Below are 21,926 nucleotides of genomic sequence, written 5' to 3' on the forward strand. Positions count from 1 at the left end.
TTTTCCCAAAAACACAACATTCGGGACTAGATACAATGCTTTTTTGTTGTGATCCCCAAAGTGTTTTTGTTTGGGAATGACGACACGACGCGGTATCAATTCCATGACGTTACATCCGCGCTTTTCCCGTCAAAAAAGGTGCGACACAAACAGGACGTCATGTTTACAACATGTGCCATCGTGTTTTGCCTTCAATTAGAAAATTATGAACACATTTGATGGAACGTTTTGTTAACTATTAAGATGAATTGCTTCATATATAACAGTATGTAAATTTATGACATTTTAATAATGAAAGTTATTAAAATGTCACACGTTTAATTCCAATCCCCCCCCCTCAGACATTTTCTAAATACTAAAACAATCTGAAATTGGGCCTAAAAATCCTCCCCAAAAATCTGGTATGAAAAAAATATGATGTCGACGGTCATCCCAAGCATGCAGCAAACCTCGCAATGTTATCCACTAACAATAATCATGGGTGCGCACAGCTGCTGATGGAACAGGCATTGTTTTTCTTTTGTCATGCCCTGTAACATTAAACCACTTTGACTGAGTTTTCGAAATTCGTAAAAAAAATGAGTTGCTGGCAATTCGATGGAGATGAACTTTCGAAGCATCTCCCACGAAGTGATGTTCTGGTGGAGACTCAATGAGGATGTTTGTTGGTTCATTGTTACTGAAATACACGGGTGATGGGTGGCAAAAATGAAAAAAAACATAACAGACAAATATTTGAACATTTCTAATTGAATTTATTAACGTATTGTTCACATATGTGCTGGTTACAGCTTACCACCGCGTATGACCATGGCACTGCAATTGTACACCTGAGATGGTAAAGTCTGGTGAATGAGAGATGTTACAAAACCAGCCATTCACAGAAAGATGAAGACCAGTAAACTGCATGCTTTAATGCTTATCCAAACCCTCAGTAGTACGTACATGGGCAGACAATTTCACTGAATTATCCTATTTTCTTTTCATATATCGTATGTATACATAACCGTAGCTGTCAGCCACCGTTTCCCGTATGCAACATTAATATCGTCCCCCCCCCCCCTATGAGACATGAATCAAAATGCAAAAAAAAGTGCCTGCCATTGCTCATGGCTGCAGTCAGTGGCAACGTATCAGACGGTTTGACAGTTTTATTAATTGTCCGTTGCATCTTTTCCGAGTAGGGTTTTTTTTTTAGCGCACGCGATTCTTGACCACAGCTCTTCAATTTTTTCCAGCCGCAAAAAAAAAACCCACTGTTTTTTTATTGAAAGGATGCTAATTACCATTCGCGACAATGCCGCATTCACCTCCGATTACCAGCAAGCACTATGGGAGAAAAAAGTCCACAATGCGCCGTTTTCATGCCGTCCGCTAACTTCATTCATCCTCCTGTTGCTGCGTTGACCTTGGTTGAACGAAATGAGCATCTGATTAACAAAAAAAAAACATCCACCACAGATTACTGACGCGTAATAGCAAAAATTATTAGCAACAAATGCGTCACTTCTTTTTTGTCATATCGCACAAATAATTTATAATTTTTTATGTATTCCTAAAAAAAGCACAACTGTCTAATACGACTGTTTTATAATGTTATCTTACATGGCACACATGCCAAAAGCAGTTAAACTCTGTGACGTTATGAATGTACAAAGATAATCCTCTACAGACTGAATGAGATCAATCCCGCCACGCTACAAAACATGCAAATCAGAAGTGAACAAGTGAATTTAAATAAATTAATTAAATGAGTGCTAAATTGCTTTGCAAATTTCAAATTGCTTTGCAAGTGTAGCACTATTCTACTTAGGTGCTAAAGTTAACTGGTTGACGCAGATCACACCTGCGACCTTAATGAAGATCTGTATAACACAGATGCTGCTGTAATATTACTCTGGAATGTGTAAATCCCATCGCTATGCAAATTCTGCGGTTGCCTGCATGCAATTCTCAAGAACTCGCTGGTGAACCATTTGCCATGTGATATATACAGGATTGTGTTTTATTAACTGCGATAGAAAATGGTACAGTATTGAAATTTCCATTCGCACAATGGCAAAAATGTGCGTCTTTCAGTGTGATTGGTAACTCTAATGCTGTCGATCGGTAGAATTCACTCCGAACCATATATTTATTTAATGGCATGGGCCAAAGGGCACAAACCAAACGTCACACACTAGTTATGTATCCGTGAAGTACTTTGTATTCTTGTTGAGGATTTCATACTGATATACGGTAACATGAATACATACTGTGGGATATAATCTACGAGTGAGGGCTCCAGTTTTACATGTCTAATACAAAATAGGTTACCCAGCGATTTATTCTTGGTCGATTAAGCGTCATTAAATCCTGCGATTTGACCTGAGAGGAGAGTGAGTCGGAGCATGGGAAGAGACTGGAGATTTGACAATTGTAATAAAGCATGTGCAATCATCTGTATTGAAAAAAAAACAAGTACTTTTGTTCAGAATGAACGATGGGTGCGATAACACTAATGTTTAAACGTACAGTGTGTTTAGACCTCGTTTAGTATTTCAAGATTGCTGAAATAAGCTGGCACTGTTGTTTTGTTATATTTTAGCAAACACCGCATTAATTTTGCACGTCATTTTTCTTTCCCTTTTCTGTCTTTTTTTAATTAAAATAATGTCTACCCAAAACACTTTTGTAAACCGTACACAAGGAGCAAGTTTTTTTATGCAAACATTACGTCCGCTAGACTTCTTCTTTTTATTGTTACCAGATAAGGCCCAACTGAGCTACGTAGCTCTTTTTCAGAAGCAACCTGGCCAAAAGTAATAGCACGGCAAAGTGGCTCATCATCATGTGGGCATTTATAGCCGTCAAATACTCTGAACGCTTGATGTTGATTGGAAATGTGGAGGGAAAAACCGGAGGACCCGGAGAAAAATCCACACGACCACGTGGAGAACATGCAAACTCCAAATATTCAGCAGGTGCAAGGGTCAGGATCGAACCCACCACCTCCTTCATACCAGGTAAGGTAGTTAACATCTCGCCACCGCGATGCCCCATTTACCTTTTGTTGTTGTGAGCGTGAGCAGGTTTTCACACAAGTGAGCGTTCCGCAAAAGGACTGCCAAGAGTAGTCATCGACGATACGCAGAGTACAAACCGAATAATATACAGTACATAAATGCCAAAAAAACCCCATCAATGTATTTCAAATACACGTCAGTTAAAACTGCTTTCCATCCCGTATCGTTTTTCAACAGTGACAAAAAGTCAGGGCAGCGGGTTACAGATGCCATGGCACCACCTGGAATTGGCAAGTGTTATTAAACCCTCGACAACACCAAAGGTCATAAGGACAGCTCTTGCACCCAAGCCGACAGCCAAACTGCGCGACGAGGCTCGGGTGGGGCGGGCTGTGACCCATCTCGCGAACAGTCAACGTTCACACCGTCGTGACGGACAGCAAGTGGTTGTAAATCCGCGTGCCGTCCGGGGAGCGGCTGCCGTGGGCCAGCAGTTCCTGAATCGTCATCCAGTTGTCGAAGATCTTCTTGCCACGCTTCTTCATCATCTTGCGGTGGCTGAGCTCCAGGATGCTCACCTCCTTGCGGCTCTCGGCGCCGGACGCGGAGGCCGAGGCGGAGCCGGCGGCCGAGCCCCCGGAGCCGGCGATGGAGCCGCCCTCGTGCGGATTCTCGTTGAGGCACTCGAGGCGACAGCGCATCATGAACTCGCGGCGCCGCCGCTGTTCGCGCGCCCGGTTCAGGTGCTGCTTGCGCTGCTCCTTGGACCAGTAGCGGCCCATCTTCATCTCGCTGAGCGCGTCGTCGTCCGTCGTCATGCCGCTGCGCTCCTCCTTGATCTTCATCGCTCGCTCTGTTGGGTAGGCGGGGTGGAAGAGGACAAACGCAGCGACGGGTGGACGGGCGGGCGAGCGTACGGAGGGAACGGACGGGCGTGACTGGATTAAAAAGTAAATACTCTATTCACAGTTTTTATGCACCGGGCTGTCTACCGATGATCTGCATGTACGCACGCTGAACTTCTTTCACATGGTACGTAGCCAAGGTGTGCTAATCGGAGGGAGGTGCGGCCGGCTTGACGTCAGCCAGCACGGAAGCGGAGGCCACACACCCCCCTACAGGGGCTCTTCTGGAGGCCCTTTCTCTCAGCAGTGGCATGAAACGCAATGCAGGACTGCTGCTCGAACTTTACCTGTGGACATCTGTGAAACTAATGGACATTTGTGAAAAATACTGGAAGAGCTCATCGGATTCCTCCAGTACACCTACTACAATCACCCAGGAATGTCCTTAACGCTCGTGACGTCACTCCACGTCGACCAGCTCCCCTCATTAATATTCATGAGCAGGTGACGTCCTTCAAATGGACACGGACACCCTCCCACCCCTCCTCATTAATAATCATGAGCGGGTGGCATCACTCAACATCGAACAGCCCCCCCTCATTAATAATCATGAGCAGGTGACGTCCTCCAAATGGACACCCCCCCCCCCATTCATAATAATTAGCGGGTGACGTCACTCCACCATGGGGGAGGGGCGAGGCGCCTCCTCCCCCCTCCTCGGCGTCAACTTACAACCCTCACTACAAAGGCAGAACCCTCACGTCACGTGATCTCCGTAACGCTGTTGAGACATAGAAGTAAAAAGGACGTCATGATGAACAAGGGATTATAACCTTTAAATGAAATAGGTCTGTGTCACCGCGGCCTTACAAACTGCACATGAATGGATGCAATGGATATCACGTCGCGGTCTGATTTTCGCTTGCAAGTTTCCGATTTAATGCAATGCACCCGTCCTTGGACGGGCAAAAGGCTAGTAAATATGTATTCCGCTTCTATGCCTGGATAATTCTCTTGTGATGCACTGGTAACCGCACTGCACTTGCAATCCAGAGGTCACCGGTTCAGTTTGTTCTTCTGGTGCGGCAGTTGAAACAATCAACACGTTTTTTGTTTAACCCCCCACGTGCCCCACCTCATCATCTCTGTCCACCCATCAGTATATAAGGGTTCACCATGCCTAGTTGATCGGTAGGCCATGTGTGGTGGAGTAAAGCGTGGTCACTCCCATCCCTTCCAAGATAAAGACCCTTGCTCCTTTGTCTTACTCGGGCTCCTAATGGGGGCATTTCCTCCAACAGTTGCACGAGCGAGTAATTGCGGCCCTGCACCTTTACCTTTTTGTACCCAGCCGGGTGGCAGTCTGCGGGGAGAGAGAGAGCGCTTGGTGCAATTGGAAGGTCATCTGAAAAGTGACCCGGTGGGGGATTGACTCAATGGCAGCGTCGTTCCCTTAGGTCAGTCAAAGAAGCAGCACTTCGTGGGGGGAATCAAGCACCGGCCCCAGGCTATGAGAACGTGGAATTTGCACGGCTGGGTTCAGAGCCACCAGTGGGAAATGAGCACCGCCTGGAGCTCAAATCCGAAGCAAAAAAAAAGTTTTCGCCGGAATAAGTTTTGGGGTCGCTATAAAATGTATGTATCTCCCCGTGCAACTTATTAGGCTGCTCTTAGTTAAATTCTGAGTATATGCACAATTGACCGAGTGCATTCAATAGACTCAAAGTACTTATTGGACTTTTTTTTCAGACGACCCTTTGACAGACTCGCTGACAAGGTTAAACAGCTGGCGGGACCTTTTCTTTGAAACAGGGCACGCTTACTCTATACCGTATTGATTGTATTAGCGGTGGCGGGGGGTTACATGGGAACGAGAATGCTACTGTCATACCATCCCCATGCTTTGGTAATCACCCAATATAAATGCAGCACACAAAGCTTAAGTATGGCCATATAGGTCCAAATGGTGTACTCCGTCAAACTGTTAAAGTGGGAGAAACAACATTTTTTTAAACGTCTCGTCTGCTCTCTTTTCCTCTCGCCCTCTTCCTCCCTTTCCCTTTGCGTTGTTCACGCATTGCTGTTGCTTCCTAGATCGCGACGAGGAACTGCAAGTTCTTGTGCCGGGCCACAGGTCGTCATCGCGTTTCCCCCAGTTCTCGTGGCACGTTGCCGCCGCCGCCGGGTTGGCAGAAGAGCCACAGAGATGCAGCAAACGGTGGCAAAGTCCAAAAGTGCGCACCGGAAAAGGAAGCAGGTGCCTTCGATTAGTGCGTTTGGCTATGTACGGTGCAAAAGAAGTTAAATATACATCATCACGATATCTGGACAGGCGTCCACTGCACATTTCGTCATTCGTTTCCACTTTCCTCTGTCTTGTGCCAAAATTCTCAAGTAGTGCCACATCTCCCTGGCACCAATCTCTATCGTCGTCATCGTCAAGCCACTCTCTGTTAGGTCTTCCTCTCTTTCCTGTCCCTTCCATTCTTCCGAAAGAAAAAAAAACACTTTTAATTGTCCACCCTACACACAGTGTCCGTTTCCTTCTCATCTCACTGCCTCTATCAACATACAACATACATACATATGGTGGGTTTATTATTTGTATTTATTATTATTTTTGCTTTTATTATTTACAATGTATTATTTGTATATATTTTTTTATTTTTTATTATTATTTTATTTTCTATCTACGTGACTTTACCGAAAGAACCAAGAATATGCACACCAATACCCGTCATTCGCCATTAAGTGACGGTGACATCACCACGGCGCCTATGCCAGGCCAGGTGCACTTTGAGGCCCCTTGAAGTGTCGAAGGCTCGCTGCTGACAAGAGGAGCTCTCGGGACAGACCCAAGTGCCATGGGCTGGCTGACTGCGATGACCGCTAGATGTACCACCTGTGCCACCTACTGTGCCAGCTATAAAATACATGAGTACACAAATACACACCAACAACAAAATAAAATTCAACCTTCGCGCGTTACCTTTCAGGAGCCGGTCTCGCACGGGCCTCTTAGTGATGTAGCGCGAACCGTCGCTGCGCACCTTCACCTTCCACTCGCCCCTGGGCTCGGCCTGCGAGAAGTCCTGCTGGCTGGAGAAGGACGCCTCGTTGCACACACTCAGGAGGCTCATCTGGCTGTGGCCCTGCTGCACCAGGTGCACGTAGCTTTGGTAGTGCTGCGCCTGCGACGGCGCGTTGGCCCGGCGGTACGGCGACAGCTGCAGCTGGCCCTGCTGCCGGCCCAGCTTCTGGTACAGCTGCTTGGCGCTGCCGCCGCCGCCGCCGCCGCCGCCGCCGCAGCTGCCGGCGGCGCCGGCGCTCGCCGCCGCGGCTTGAGCCGGCGCGACGTCGCCGCTCTCCGCCGGCTTTCTGGACGGCGTCGAAACCTTCCCCTTGGCAGGGCTCGCCTCCCGGCTGCCGGGCTGCGAGGAGCACACGCTGGTGGACGCGCGGCTGGCTCCGCTGTCCGACCGCTGGCTGTCCGTGCTCTCGATGGAGCGGTTCAGCGAGCGGATGGCCGTGAGCTTGAGCGACTGGGGGCTGCTGCGGCAGCTCTCCGCCGTGTTGTAAGCGCTCGACGTGTCCTTGTCGGACTTCTCGGGGGCGTCCGTGACGTCCAGGCACCTGCTCCGTTTGCGGCCGTACGTGCGGAAGTTGCCGCCGTCCTGCAGCCGCCACAGGTCGCCGTAGTTGCGGGGGTGCGTGGCCGCGCTGTTGCCGTGGGCCTGCATGATGTTGCGGCATTCGATCTCAATGTTCCTGAGCTCCTCGTTGAGCAGCTCGATTTCCGTGTCGCCCGGGATCTTCGCGTCCACCTTGCCCACTCCGAGTGTGGACGTGGCGCTGTAGTACAGGCTGAGCCTCTTGGCACTCGTCATTTGGCACTTAAAATCCAGGAGCTCAGGCATTTCAGGAATGTTTAAATCTGAGCGCGCTGTTCTATCGCCCGTCCTGTTCCCGCACAACGCATCGCCGGTGCCCTTTCTATCCCCGACTTGACTGGTGACTTTGGAACTGTCCGTCAGCACCGCAAAGTTTTGGTTGTCGTCGTCGGCAGGGATCTCTTGCTCGGGTTCGGAACTCTCGTTTTCGTCGTTGTCGTTCCGCGTGCTCTCGTCCGTCCGGCCGACGCCGCTGTCCTTCTCCTGCCCGTTGTGGGCGCTGTCCGTGGTGCCATCGTCCTCCGGGGTTCTCATCTGCTGCTTGCGTAAGACACGCGCGCACGCACTTTATGAGGTCGCATTCATTATACACAAAGTGCTTGCCACAAATAAAACCACGACATCTCGCTGCTCTTGGCAATGAGCATAAACCCATCACGTGAACTCCGGTCATCCTCGCAGGAGATTTTGGCTGACCATCGAACAAAGACGGCCACCACATGGCGTGCTTTCAGATGCGCTTTTTGCGGCCGTCTGGAACGCTCTTCCTTCGGATATTGGGAAGCCACTGGAGCTATGCACTTTTAAATCATCTAGATTGAAAACAAATTTCTTTAGAACTGCTTTTTGTGTTTAGCTTGTTTCCCTTCTCACGCACCTCTGATTGGCGCGTTTGGCTACTACGGTGCGTAAGAAGTTCAACATATATACTGTACATGCAAGCAAGCAGGCAAGCAGAAGGGCTGCTCGAAACCCACTCTGGCAATCGTGCTCCGAGCCCAATCGGACTCGGCGACACCCGCTCTATGTCGGCGTGCGCTGACCTGCTGAGGGACGCTGGCGTTGACCTCAAAGTCCTGGTTGTCCTGCTCTTCCAGAACGTCCATGCTTATGTCCTCCAGATACTCGCTGCGTTCGTCCTCCATCCATCCCTCGTCCAGCTGCAAGCGGAAAGAAGACAAGGCCGTCTGTCAGCAAGGCTGCTAAGAGAGATTAAGGTCAGCTCTGCGCACGGTGCGGACGTGCACAAACTGCCTTGTTCAAGGGTAGTTTAACATAAGCCACCATGGTGGACATAGGAGTGGGAAGTTAGCTGTTGATATTCTCATCATCATCGTAAGTCGTTGTCAATCTACCGCTGCATAAAGGCCTCCCAATACGGCTCCCACCTGTCACGGATGCTGGGATTTCATAATTCACCCGACACCTACACACGCTGGCTTCCCATGAAAATAAGCATACTTAACCCTTTTCCCATTCCGATGGCTTAGTGTACATCATCGGAATAACTAAAATAAAATAAAATCAGGTCGGACGACATATCGAGGCTCCCGCAAGGCCATGCGGGAGGGCGTGCGGTACAGTTTGGCGCCAGCTATCGTAGAATGCGGTCGTGTCACTACGGTTCCCTACGGTGAGTAGTATGTCTTTAAAAACAATGGCGTTGCGCCTTTCTTATTAAAATGTACGCGAGCCGCTCGCACGTTCCGAGATTCAGCGGTGGATGGGACCCACCCTGCAATTTCAGACATCTCGTAACAAGAAGGCGTTAAATTTTAGATAATACGTAAACTTAATCTTGATTTGAAGCTTTCGATTATTCTTCATTTTACCAAACTTTTCTCTAACCTCAAAGGGAAAAGAAAGAATAATTAATTTCTAAAAACATAAGCATGGTAAAAATGTGTCTTTATAGTTTTTTCATATCAATTTGAAAGATCGTTGGTCATGCATATGCAACATAAAAAAACATAGCTCCCTGGTGGCTTCCAGTCAAAATCAGTCAACACTTGTTTCTGTGTGATGACAATTGCTCAGGTAAGTCCTGAAAACGACTGACTGACTCACAGATGGACACATCAGGTTTTCTATCCATATATAAATAGGGAAGTAATGTCTAACAAAAGATACATCGTCTGTAACACCCGATGTGGTGTGACTTTAGTGGTTTAAATGACATTTTGTGGCCAATAACGACAGATTGTGTTATACCTATTTGACACGAGTGGCTTATCAAATAATGCACTCTTGTTATAAATACTTTGGCATGGCTAAAGTTTTGCCACCTCGGGTGGCACCAATTTCTGCTGTGGCCGACGGACTAACATGATACAGGTTGCGATCGTGCAGTGCAGCGGAAAGTTGTTCGTGTCTTCTGTGCCGACTGCACGCAATTGACTTTCCCTCTGCATTAGGCCCCACATTTACTTTGCGAAGAAAAAGTTGCCAGAAATGCAGTACACAATTAAGGAGGCTAATCAGGCTTTGGTTTAGTTTGTGCTTTCATGATTCCACGTATCTGTTAATCTCCAAATAATTTTGAAGGCATCTGTTGTGTTGTGCAGCTTTCCCTGACATCAAGGCAAGTTGGAAAAATTGCTCCTATTTATTTCAATTATCTGGTCGTTAATCCATTACTCTGCAACAGCTTGCATTGCATTATCATTTTAGTGGTGGCGCATCATTTCTGCTCTGTTGGCGAAAACCTAGTCATGGAAAATAACTCTGCTAATGGTTACAAAGCAAAGATGCTGAAGAAGAATTCATCAGTCACCGGAGGAAAGAAACATCCTATACATTTCAATCTTGCGTGTCATTTTCTTTCTTCATAATAGACGGTCCTGAATTGGAATCCTTCCAATTCTTTGATTTTGTGTATTATGAATGTAATTGGGCTAATTGCCACGGTGTAAACGGTCACCGCACTGGGCTTGCAATCCAGGGGTCTACAATTTAACGACATCTTCAAGCGCAACAATTGAAACAGTCGGCAAGTTCCTTAATCCCATCTACCAATTGCAGGGATGCACCTTTACCTCTCACTTAAGCTTTCACAGTGATGCAATGGGGCCGCCGTGGTGGCGAGATGTTAACTAGCTCGCCTGGTATGCAAGAGGTCGTGGGTTCTATCCCAACCCTGACGCCCGTTGTATATTTGGAGTTTGCATGTCTCCCTCCCCATGGTCGAGTGTTTTTTTTTTCTCCGGATACTCCGGTTTTTCCCTCCACATTTAGAATCAACACACGTTCAGAGTATTTGGCTGCTAGAAATGTCCACGTGATAAGCCACTTCGTTGAGCTATTATTTGTGGCCAGGCCACTTCTGAAAAAAGCTATATAGCCAGTGGGCCTTACCTGGTTAAACAATATATTAGTTTGTATGTCATTGCATTGTGCTGTGTTCTCTTTTTCGCGAAATGTGTGAACGTGTCCACTGCTGGGATTCCATGGTACAATATTCTGATCGGCATCCACAAAGCTGAATAATTGGAAGTTTGTTCAGACTTGAGACACCGGTGTAATGTGGACTGATTACCCTCACATTTGTAGTCGTTCCCCCCCCCCCTTTAGTATTTTACGCATGAAGCAAAACAGTCAAATCACGACTTCAGTTGTCATTATTTATTTTGGGTACTATTTTGCATCGTGTTGAACGCGTGCTTTCCGTGGTGCTAACGTAAAAAAGAAACCGCCACTTTTTTCGACGTATAATTGTAATGTATAACGACTTATTCTTAGTAGCTCAGCTGATTGGAGAGTATATTGAGTTTATTGATAGCATTGATGTAGTTTATATTTTAGTTTTTTTATCAGTTTACTATATGGCATTCATTATATAGTGTAGTGTATACCCAGTTACTTTATGTTAAGAAGAATATATTGAGTACATTTATTATATTGATGTAGTTTATACTTAGTTCTTTCACATCGTTTTATTGTATGGTATTTGGGTAGTTGCAGTTCTTTAGCGTCAATATATTAAATTCCTCTGTTGATATGTAAACTCTGACTTTAACATAGCTACTTCCGTGACCAGTTACATGCTAATCCCTCAGACTAACATCATGCTAATCTCCCAGTTACATGCTAATTTCTGACATTAACACCCTGCTAATCCAACACATTAACACAGCTATTTCAATGCTAAATTCTTCTGTTTGATATGTAAACTCCGTCAAGGCGCTCTGCTCCTCCCACCTACCTTAAAAGACGCTGCCAAGCTTAGCAGTGTTCATTGAAGCGCTGTCGTCCCGACAGTTCTGTTCCTTCACCTGAAAAAGGCTACTTGTGTTGTGGCCGAAACGTCGTGAGAATTTTATTTTATTATGTTTTATTTTTATTATTTTATTTCCATTCTACGTGACTTTACCAAAAGAACCAAGAAGAAGTTGCGTCTAATAAAGTGTTTGCCCGTAATTAAATTAGATGTAGTGGGAATCCCATGTTAGTGGTGGTCCACCAGAACTTATCATGCAAGACCGAGTCAAATGCTTTCTTGAAGTCCACAAAGCATGTACAGTGAGGGAAAAAAGTATTTCATCCCCTGTTGATTTTGTACGTTTGCCCACTGACAAAGAAATTATCAGTCTATAATTTTAATGGTAGGTTTATTTGAACAGTGAGAGACAGAATAACAACAAAAAAATCCAGAAAAACGCATGTCAAAAATGTTATAACTTGATTTGCATTTTAATGAGGGAAATAAGTATTTGACCCCCTCTCAATCAGAAAGATGTCTGGCTCCCAGGTGTCTTTTATACAGGTAACGAGCTGAGATCAGGAGCACACTCTTAAAGGGAGTGCTCCTAATCTCAGCTTGTTATCTGTATAAGACACCTGTCTACAGAAGCAATCAATCAATCAAATACCAAACTTTCCACCATGGCCAAGACCAAAGAGCTCCCCAAGGATGTCAGGGACAACATTGTAGACATACACAAGGCTGGAATGGGCTACAAGACCATTGCCAAGCAGCTTGATGAGAAGGTGACAACAGTTGGTGCGATTATTCGCAATGGATGAAACACAAAAGAACTGTCAATCTCCCTCGGCCTGGGGCTCCATGCAAGATCTCATTTCGTGGAGTTGCAATGATCATGAGAACGGTGAGGAATCAGCCCAGAACTACACGGGAGTATCTTGTCAATAATCTCAAGGCAGCTGGCACCATAGTCACCAAGAAAACAATTGGTAACACAATACGCCGTGAAGGACTGAAATCATGCAGCGCCCGCAAGGTCCCCCTGCTCAAGAAAGCACATATACATGCCCATCTGAAGTTTGCCAATGAACATCTGAATGATTCAGAGGACAACTGGGTGCAAGTGTTGTGGTCAGATGAGACTAAAATGGAGCTCTTTGGCATCAACTCAGCTCACCGTGTTTGGAGGAGGAGGAATGCTGCCTATGACCCCAAGAAGACCATCCCCACCGTCAAACATGGAGGTGGTAACATTATGCTTTGGGGGTGTTTTTCTGCTAAGGGGACAGGACAACTTCACCGCATCAAAGGGACGATGGACGGGGCCATGTACCGTCAAATCTTGGTTGAGAACCTCCTTCCCTCAGCCAGGGCATTGAAAATGGGTCGTCGATGGGTATTCCAGCATGACAATGACCCAAAACACACAGCCAAGGCAACAAAAGAGTGGCTCAAGAAGAAGCACATTAAGGTCCTGGAGTGGCCTAGCCAGTCTCCAGACCTTAATCCCATAGAAAATCTGTGGGGGGAGCTGAAGGTTCGAGTTGCCAAACGTCAGCCTCGAAACCTCAATGACTTGGAGAAGATCTGTAAAGAGGAGTTGGACAAAATCCCTCCTGAGATGTGTGCAAACCTGGTGGCCAACTACAAGAAACGCCTGACCTCTGTGATTGCCAACAAGGGTTTTGCCACCGAGTACTAAGTCATGTTTTTCAGAGGGGTCAAATACTTATTTCCCTCATTAAAATGCAAATCAATTCATAACATTTTTGACATGCTTTTTCTGGATTTTGTTGTTGTTATTCTGTCTCTCACTGTTCAAATAAACCTACCATTAAAATTATAGACTGATAATTTCTTTGTCAGTGGGCAAACGTACAAAATCAGCAGGGGATCAAATACTTTTTTCCTCACAGTATATATAATGGCTGATGATGTTGTTTTGCCTTATGCATGATGCACCTGAGACTGTTGACTTGGTCTCTAGTTCCTCTCTCATGCTGGTATCCACCTTGCTCATCTGCAATCTCGTATTCTGTTTTCAAGCGGATCCATTTCAGGATCATACTAAAGAAGGACTTTGCTCGCATGAGAAACCAGTGTTATTGCCCTGTAATCTGTACACTGTTTAGAATCACCCTTCTTTGGAAGTGGGATACACGTAGAGTATGCCCAATCATCTGGCCATTCACCAGTTTCCCAGATTGCCACACAATTCATGCATCCTGTCAAGTATCGTTTCCCCTCCTTATTTAAACTTATTCCACAATGACGTCATCTCGAACCGTAGACTTGCGACTTGCTCTCTGATGAATGGCTCGAGCAACTTCTGAAGGAAGGGGAGGAGGCTCGCGCTCCTGGTAATCTCGTTATGGACTTCCCCCCACCCAGTTGTCATCGTGTAGGCCTTCACAATGCTCTTGCTACCACTTGACAATTCGTGAAGCTTCTGTCAGATTTCCCCCAATCGCATTTCATACTGGCGATGATAAAAAAAAAGAAGACATTTAATCAAAATTACCGCACATTTCTAGTTCGTCTTACTTTGTAGAGCGTCTTTTAATCTGAAAATATGCTATTTGAAGTGTCACAAATGCCATAATATCCGAGTGACTCGTTACGTAATCTTTGGGTATTTCAGGGGCCCCTTTTGCAACACAAGCGGCCTGATGACGGCCGCTTGTGTTGCAATCGAAACGTCATAGTTTTTTTATAATTTTATTTGAACCTATCTACGTGACTTTACCGAAAGACCCAAATAATATGAATTACAGCAGTCACGAAAGCGTTAAGTCAAGATTTGACTCTTTCCAGGAAAGAAAGTTCTCGATTGCATCGTTTTCTTCCTTCCTTTCATCACTTGTGTCTATTGAGTATGTGTTGCTGAGCCAAAAGCATTTTCACTTAATTCTTAGAATTCTAAAAAGGTTTGAGTTCCCGAGGGAGCTGATGTTGGGGCCTTTCAATTCACGTCTCGGTAGGGGTGGGTGGGGGTCCTTCAATTCTCCACTACACCCCTCCACTGCCGATTTGACGTTGGTTTCTCCCATTCACGCATTCACATTGTAATAGAGCCTAACAAACACATTGTGCGGAGAAGGCCATGACCTCGTGGTGACTTAACCTAAGCATTGGTTGCTTCCGGTTGCAACATCTGTGAATTTCATTTGGGCGTTCCGTCTCATTTTCCCCTGAGCACGGTGTGGCTTTGAGCCCTCATCCTCTTAACGGATCTACTAATCCGCTAATTCCTACTTTGTAAGTCGCTCACTGCCCTGCCAAGGCGCAGTTCCTCCGCGCGTGCATTAATTTTGCGCTGGAGGCATTGATAAGGCATTATAATTCATCACCTTTTGACACTCTATTGGCTATGGTCTAGGAAGACTGGTTGGATAACAATACAGTACACAATTGGAAGTGAATTATAGGCCTCCATGTGAATGTAATGGGTGCAATTTATGAACATATTGTAGGATTTCGTTTTTTCACCCGTCGTCACCTGTGCGTACACGTAAAAAAATGAGGAATTACACGCCATCGTGATGGATTGTGGGTAATATATACATTTCACTAAAAATGCAAGACCCTGTCTATAATAATAAAATAACAATTTTGTCCATCAGCTTATGAGTCTCTTAACCAATATTTTTATTACAGGAACATTTCTTTAAGCATACACTCTAGACCGGTTACAACTTTCTGAGTCTCATCATCAAGGTTCGGTCTGTTAAGTAAATGCTCCTGGATTGTCTTCTAGATAAGGACATAGCCGTCCGATCCAATTTTTTGCAAAACATATTTTAATGTCGCTGTAAATAACTTTGCCGAGAGTGTTATCTCTTGGCCTGACTCACCTGCCGATAGGCATTTTATTACTTTGTGCAATACCAGGATAGCGGTGGTCGCATCCCTGTCAAAGATTGTACCGTTACTATGTTTGTTTTTGGCTAGGTTTAGTAAGAGCTTGAATAACTCCATATATTTCCGCCGAGTCTTATGCCCTTTCATAACCTGCAAAGCCTGGGCATGATGACATTTCGTAATTATTTCCAGAATACTATTGATAGTACGAATGCACTAAATCTGTTTTGCTTATGTGCTCTGCTGACCTCTATTGCCCACATGTTTCTCTCCAGTGATCTTCATGAACAATTCATACATGCCGATTAGATATTATTGAATACTTTTTCTCGTTCGAAAAAAATTTGACATTTACTACATATGTACCCATAGCACAACGATATACTCGCATATGGGTTGTCACGGTACTTTGTCAACTGAAACCATCCACGGGGCATCGTGCCGGTTTTAAGTCAACGTTTCAGGGATTTATCAAAACTGACCTGATCATCTTCAGAAGCAATGCTCATGCCCATCCACAGTCCACACTAAAATCGTTTCATTCCACGTTCGAACATTACTTTTCAAAGGCACTGTCAAATCGGCTGTGTTTCACAACATTCGAAAGCACGTGGGGCACCGTGTCACGCCACAATTCCCAAGGTCTGGTCAGTAGAATCATCAACGCAGCCACGGTGCCTCCATTTGATCGTGTGCAGGCAATGTGGTAGATTGCAGACGAAAGGGTTAACCTTCAAGGCCTCGATGCCGTGATTCATCCTGGCGGTGTACGTAACGTGTGCGTTTTTTTTTGTTACCTCGCCCGAAAAAGAAAAAAAACCACCACAAGCAATATCTGTGCAAAAAATGGTGGCTTCTTCAGCCCCGTGGCCTGCACAGGCGTAATGGCATTCTGGCTGTAAGTGCCATGCAGGAGAATGATGCCTGCTGGCCTTCAACCGCTCATCAATTCACACCGCAATACCGCGAGCGGCGGGCCCACAGGATACACAGTCTATTGGGATGCAATAAGATATATCTTTTCTATTAAACAGCTGAAGAAGTGGGTCAATCCCTCTTGCAAATGCTCATGTTTATGCCGGGTGTATATTTTTTTTTTTACAGATCACAGTGGCACGGCGTTACAAGTCCAACCGAAGGCTCCGAAGGTTAAGGCCTCTGATCGTGTTCACGTACGCACCCCACCGTGTCCAGTCCCCGACAGCAGCTAATATTATCGAGAGAAAAAAAAAACAAATCGAATATGTCGAGAATGGATACATAAAGGGATGAGCCAGATGGTCTAAATTGCCTGTGCGTGTTCCATAAATGTGTGTTTATGTTCCCCCCCCCCCCCTTATCATCTCATGCCGTTGCCATGGCGCTTGTAAAAGGCATACTGCTTTCAAAGTAAGAACACTAATTGACCGGCTGCTCAGAAGCATATTTTTTGCACTTTCGCGTGGTCAAAGCACCGAGTGAGATGCAAAAGCTTCGGGAGGCCATGCAGCGACACCTCGTCATGACCCCAGGCTCTGGTGGATTCAGCGCAAAGTGACAGCGAGGGATGTGGCAACGTGGAATAGGTCCGTGCAGTGCTTAATGAGGTCACTGTGCCGAGGTGTGCGCGACATTACCTGGATTTCTGGTCTGGCCAAGAGAAGAGACACCCTCCGATTTTTCTCATTTGTCAGAAGGGCCACTGCCTCTTCCCTCCCCTGTATGTCCACTCCGTTGATCTAAAAACAACAACAACAAATGGTGTAAGGCCATCCAGCACAAAAGCATGGCGTTAATGCGACGCTCGACGCTCGCGTTATACACCACAGAGAAACATTGCTTCGAGTTGTTGTTATTGTATCCGTAAGTGCTGCTTGTATCGAGCGTGAATATTGAGATGTTGTACCGTAAATACTTTTACTCAGGTGACGTCAACATAATGCGCACGCATTGTGTAACGTTCGCACGTGGGCGTCTCTGCAGCAGCAGCAGCAGCCTTGCTTCACGAATGGGGGGGCAAATTTTAAACGTTGCCGTAAACGCAACGTTACAAAACACGCCGCCGCAAAAACAGGGCTGAAAACAAAATTAAGTGCAGTCTCGTACGACAGTCAGCTGGACACGTTTCAAGGATGTTCCAAGGTGCGCCCAAGTATCGCGAATGTTAGGGGCGCCGCTGTGGCAAGATCTTAACTCCCTCGCCGGGAATACACGAGGCCGTGGGTTCAATCCGGAACCTGGCGATGCCTGTACGTTTAGAGTGTGCACGTGCCCTCCCCGTGCTTACTTGGTTTTTTTTTTCCCGCAGGTTCTCCGGTTTTTTCCCTCCGCATTTAGAAACACGCGTTGAGAGCATTTGGCCGCTATAAATGTCCGCGTGAGTAGCCATTTTGTTTAGCTATCATCTGTGGTCAGGTAGCTTCTGAAAAATAACTTCAATAGCTCAGTGGGCCTTATCTGGTAACACAAAAAAAATGTAGTTTATATCTTCTTTGGTTCTTTCGGTAAAGTCACGTAGAATGAGAATAAAATAATAAATTGATAAAATAAAATAACATAATAATATTCTCACGACTTTACCGAAAGAACCAAAGAAGATGAATCATTGCAGTCACGAAAGCTTTAAATCGAAATGTAGTTTATAGTTTAGATGCGTGGCATTTTTATGCTCCGGTAGAGTGTGCCAGAGTGAGTGGCGTTGTGCAATGCGCCATGTGTTGCTAAAAGCATTGCAAGCTGATGCTGTAATGGCATAAAATACATTGAAAATGTCGAGCGCCGTTTGAATGCTGCTTACCTTTGTTAACGTCATTAACAAAACATTTATATTCTTGCTTCTTTCGGTAAAGTCACGTTGAAGGGAAACAATAAAATAAAAAAAATATATAAAAAACAATAAAATTCTCACGACATTTCGACTGCAACACAAGCAGTCATCACCTGCTTGTGTTGCAGTCGAAACGTCGTGAGAATTTTATTGTTTTATATATTTTTATTATTATTTTATTGTTTCCCTTCAACGTGACTTTACCGAAAGAACCAAGAATATGAATCACTGCAGTCAGGACAGCTTTAAATAAAAAAAACATTTGTTTGCCGAAATAGCAAGCAGACAGGATTGGCTGTTGTTTTTCATCATCATCATCAGCCGTGATCATTCCACTGCTGGATGAAGACAGTGCCACTCTAAAATAGAGTCCACAGTGAAGTATGGTAAACATACAGGCTGTACCTTACGCGCATATCCAGCTAGGAATGTGTGGCCCCAGCCACAATACTGCCTGATGTCCTAGGTGCTTCTGACGACTGCTTAATTGACCAGCCGATGCACGATGGCAAAAAAATCCGTGGATCATTTTTCTCTATTTGTGCGGTAGAGTTATTTGATTATTATTCTTATCGTTCTTATTTCTCTCTCCCGGCAAGATTGAGCAAAATCGACGAATTCTATTGCGCCGCCGTCACCGCCGCTGCCGCCGCCGGCGACTCGGAGCGCCCCGCCGCATTCCCCCTTCGCCTCCCGAGGCCCACGGCCATTCGCATGCACGGCACGCGCGCGCGCGTCTGCCGCTGATAAAGCCGCGCCTGGAGACCCCACCGGGCCCCCCTCCTCTCCCTCCTCCTCCTCCTCCCCACGGCTGCCGTCGCACGGTGCATGGGGACAGCGCCGGCAGTCCGGCAGGCTGCTGTCCGCACACCCCTTACACAACACTCCCCTCCCACCACACCCCTCCACACCCCCGCTCCACACCCCCCCACACCACACCCCACCACACCACACCGTCCACACCACACTCCCCCACACCACACCACACCCCCCCTACAAACCACACACCCCCACCCTCCACCCCCCCTCCTCCACACCACACCCCCCATCCATACCCACACATCCCCCCTCCACACCACACATCCCCCCTCCACACCACACCCCAGCCGCGGGTGGTGGTGATGGTGGTGGGTGGGGGGGGTAGAAGCGGAGAGTGAATAAGCACCTGCAAGATGCGATCGCCTTCCCTGATGCGCCCGTCCTTGGCTGCGATGCTGTTGGGGTCGATCTGCAGACACGGTCGTGTGTGAGACAAAGGGGGTCGTGTGGCAGGCGGCTGTAGTTGTTAGTGAGCGCGCTGGGGTTTGGGGTTGGGTGGAATGCAATGTCTTCGTGGTGACTCTCCTTTGCCCTGGTCGGCCATCGCGGAGCAGGTGTGCGTACTAAAACTCACAAAAATCCATGACAGCTGTTTTTGGGTTAGGTCGCGTAAATATATGAATGCGTCGTTAAAGCCCTCCACCACCCGACACAGCCAACTAGTCAGAGTTCTCACGTAAACAAAACGTGCCAATTCAGTTCATTTTCAGTTCATTTTTTTGTTGGTATAGCCCTGTGAGCCATTCGGCTCTTGAATCGGGTGCAACCCCCAATTCGTCACTAGTACAGCACACCGGTGTTTTGGAGAGCCAAGACACAACATTTACCGTCTGAGTACAACGTTTTGCCAGTAATTACAACAGACATATTTGTTGAGAAGTCTTACTGTTTCGTTCCTATTCTAGAGGCGTAGATGTGGTGACCACGCTTCTGCGCTCTTGCACAATGTGGGGGTAAGGCTCACTGAGCGATATAACTCTTTTTTTTCTTCCGACGCGGCCTGGCCATCACAAATGAAAGCTCAGCAAAGTGGCTTATCATCACGTGGGCATTCAATTGAAGGCCACATACTCGAAACGCACTTTGATTCGAAATATCGAGGGGGTGGGGGGGGGGGGGAAACCCGGTGGACCCGGAGAAAAATCGCCAGGACCACGGGGAGAACACGCAAACTCGGAACGAAGCAACGACCTCCTGTATACCGGGCGAGGTAGTTAACATCTCGCCACCGTGGAGAGACGTGATTTGACTTTGTGTGTAAAAGATAAACCCGGGTAGAGGAGCGGCACCGCGGTTGCTCACGACGACCGCCACGACTGCTGGAAGAAAATGCCTCCGCTAAATACTCTCCCCCAGCAAGTGCCCCCCTTGTTGGGGGATAGGACTTCAGCCGTGGCTCTTCCACGCTGTCCAGGGACGCACAAACCCTGACCCCGCCAGACACGCGACCTGCCCATCGGCTGACTCTGGCGTTCGCAGGGTGGACAGACGCGAGGGACGGGGCTCACATATTGAAGAAACTTGCTCCATTTTGGTTTCAACTTTCGCAGCAGGCGATTGAACCGGTAACCTCTGGATTGCATAGTCCAATGTGCGAGCCACTGCACCATCCACTGTGTGTTTATAAAGGGCAAAAACAAAACATCCCGTGTAAAGCTTTTAACAGACTGTTGCCGCTGGTGTTTGCGGGCACCCATCAAGGCTAGGAATTGATGGAGGAGAGGCCAGAGCCACTGGCACACACTCCACTCGATACTCGTTTGAGGCTAAGTTGACCCAGGGGAGGCCCAGGACTGGTTCACATATCACTTGCAACTGATGTTAGCTGGGGGTGGAAATCAAATGCAGCTTGTCGGGTTTATAGCGTGGTGCACTGTCCACTCCTCCACTGTTACCCCACATTATATATTTATATATATACACACACGCGCTATGATTTGTGGAGTTCACAATCTCAAAAGGTCAATGGGAAATTGACATTCTATATATAAACATATGGGGAAGATTTATCTTTAAAAATATGTTTGGTTGCGTTCTTCAGCGAAGCGTGTTAATTCATCGTCATTATCAGCCGTGGTCAATCCACTGCTGAATGAAGGCCTCCCTGAGCCGCCAACACATCTCCCGATCATGCGATGCAACAATCCACCAGGCAGCTGGACGTCCAACTGATTTCATCGCTCCATCTCCTCGGTAGCCGTCCTTGTGGACGTGTTTCATTCTCTGACAGCCGCTCACTATTCTTGACCAAGATCCATCGTCCCCTCTAGCGACACGTCCTGCCCAAGCCCCACTTACTTTTCTGAGCAGTTTTAATTATGTCATTAATCCTTTCCTGTTGCAGGGTGGGGTCACGTTCACCCCTGTATCACGGAACGCGCAAGCGGTTCAGCGTTACATTTAATTTAGAGAGGGGTGGCACCGTTGCTTTCAAATATATTGTACTCACCGCAGATAACTGTAGTGACACGACCACACTCTACGATAGCTGGCGCCAACCTGTGCCACACGCCCTCCCGCATGGCCTTGTGGGAGCCTCGGTATTGATGAAGCTATTTTATTTTAGGTTTTTTTTCCGGTTCCGTTACGATGACGTACGCATATGTACACGTACGTCGTCGGAACTGGAAGGAGTTTTAATCTTCTAATTCGTGTGTTCCTCTTTTTGTCTTTCAATGTAATCGCAAGCGTGCATCTCTCCATGCTTCATTGCGCAAT

At 46.7% G+C, this 21,926-nt stretch overlaps 1 protein-coding gene across 3 annotated transcripts in view; it reads right to left on the reverse strand.

The window, feature by feature from the left end:
- Window positions 1-734: 734 nt before the first annotated feature.
- The window catches only part of LOC116951221 (E3 ubiquitin-protein ligase PDZRN3-like), a 65,460-nt gene continuing 44,268 nt past the window's right edge, over window positions 735-21,926 (reverse strand). The window contains exons 5-10 of one of the 3 annotated variants that reach the window (XR_012946566.1): window positions 19,555-19,617; window positions 17,200-17,301; window positions 8,565-8,681; window positions 6,840-8,058; window positions 3,047-3,858; window positions 735-1,430 (exon numbers count right to left, since the gene is read on the reverse strand). Coding sequence is in view for 2 of the 3 variants with exons in the window: in XM_032969707.2 (XP_032825598.1) it covers window positions 3,425-3,858; window positions 6,840-8,058; window positions 8,565-8,681; window positions 17,200-17,301; window positions 19,555-19,617 (1,935 nt within the window). In the remaining variant the exon portion in view is untranslated. Of the gene's footprint in view, window positions 3,859-6,839; window positions 8,059-8,564; window positions 8,682-17,199; window positions 17,302-19,554; window positions 19,618-21,926 lie in introns of all 3 variants that reach the window. The other 2 variants (XM_032969708.2, XM_032969707.2) reach the window with 2 other exon arrangements.

The sequence above is a fragment of the Petromyzon marinus genome, chromosome 42 (assembly GCF_048934315.1).
Source record: "Petromyzon marinus isolate PM22_M1 ecotype Great Lakes invasive population chromosome 42, UKy_Petmar_22M1.pri1.0, whole genome shotgun sequence".
Lineage (NCBI taxonomy): Eukaryota > Metazoa > Chordata > Hyperoartia > Petromyzontiformes > Petromyzontidae > Petromyzon > Petromyzon marinus.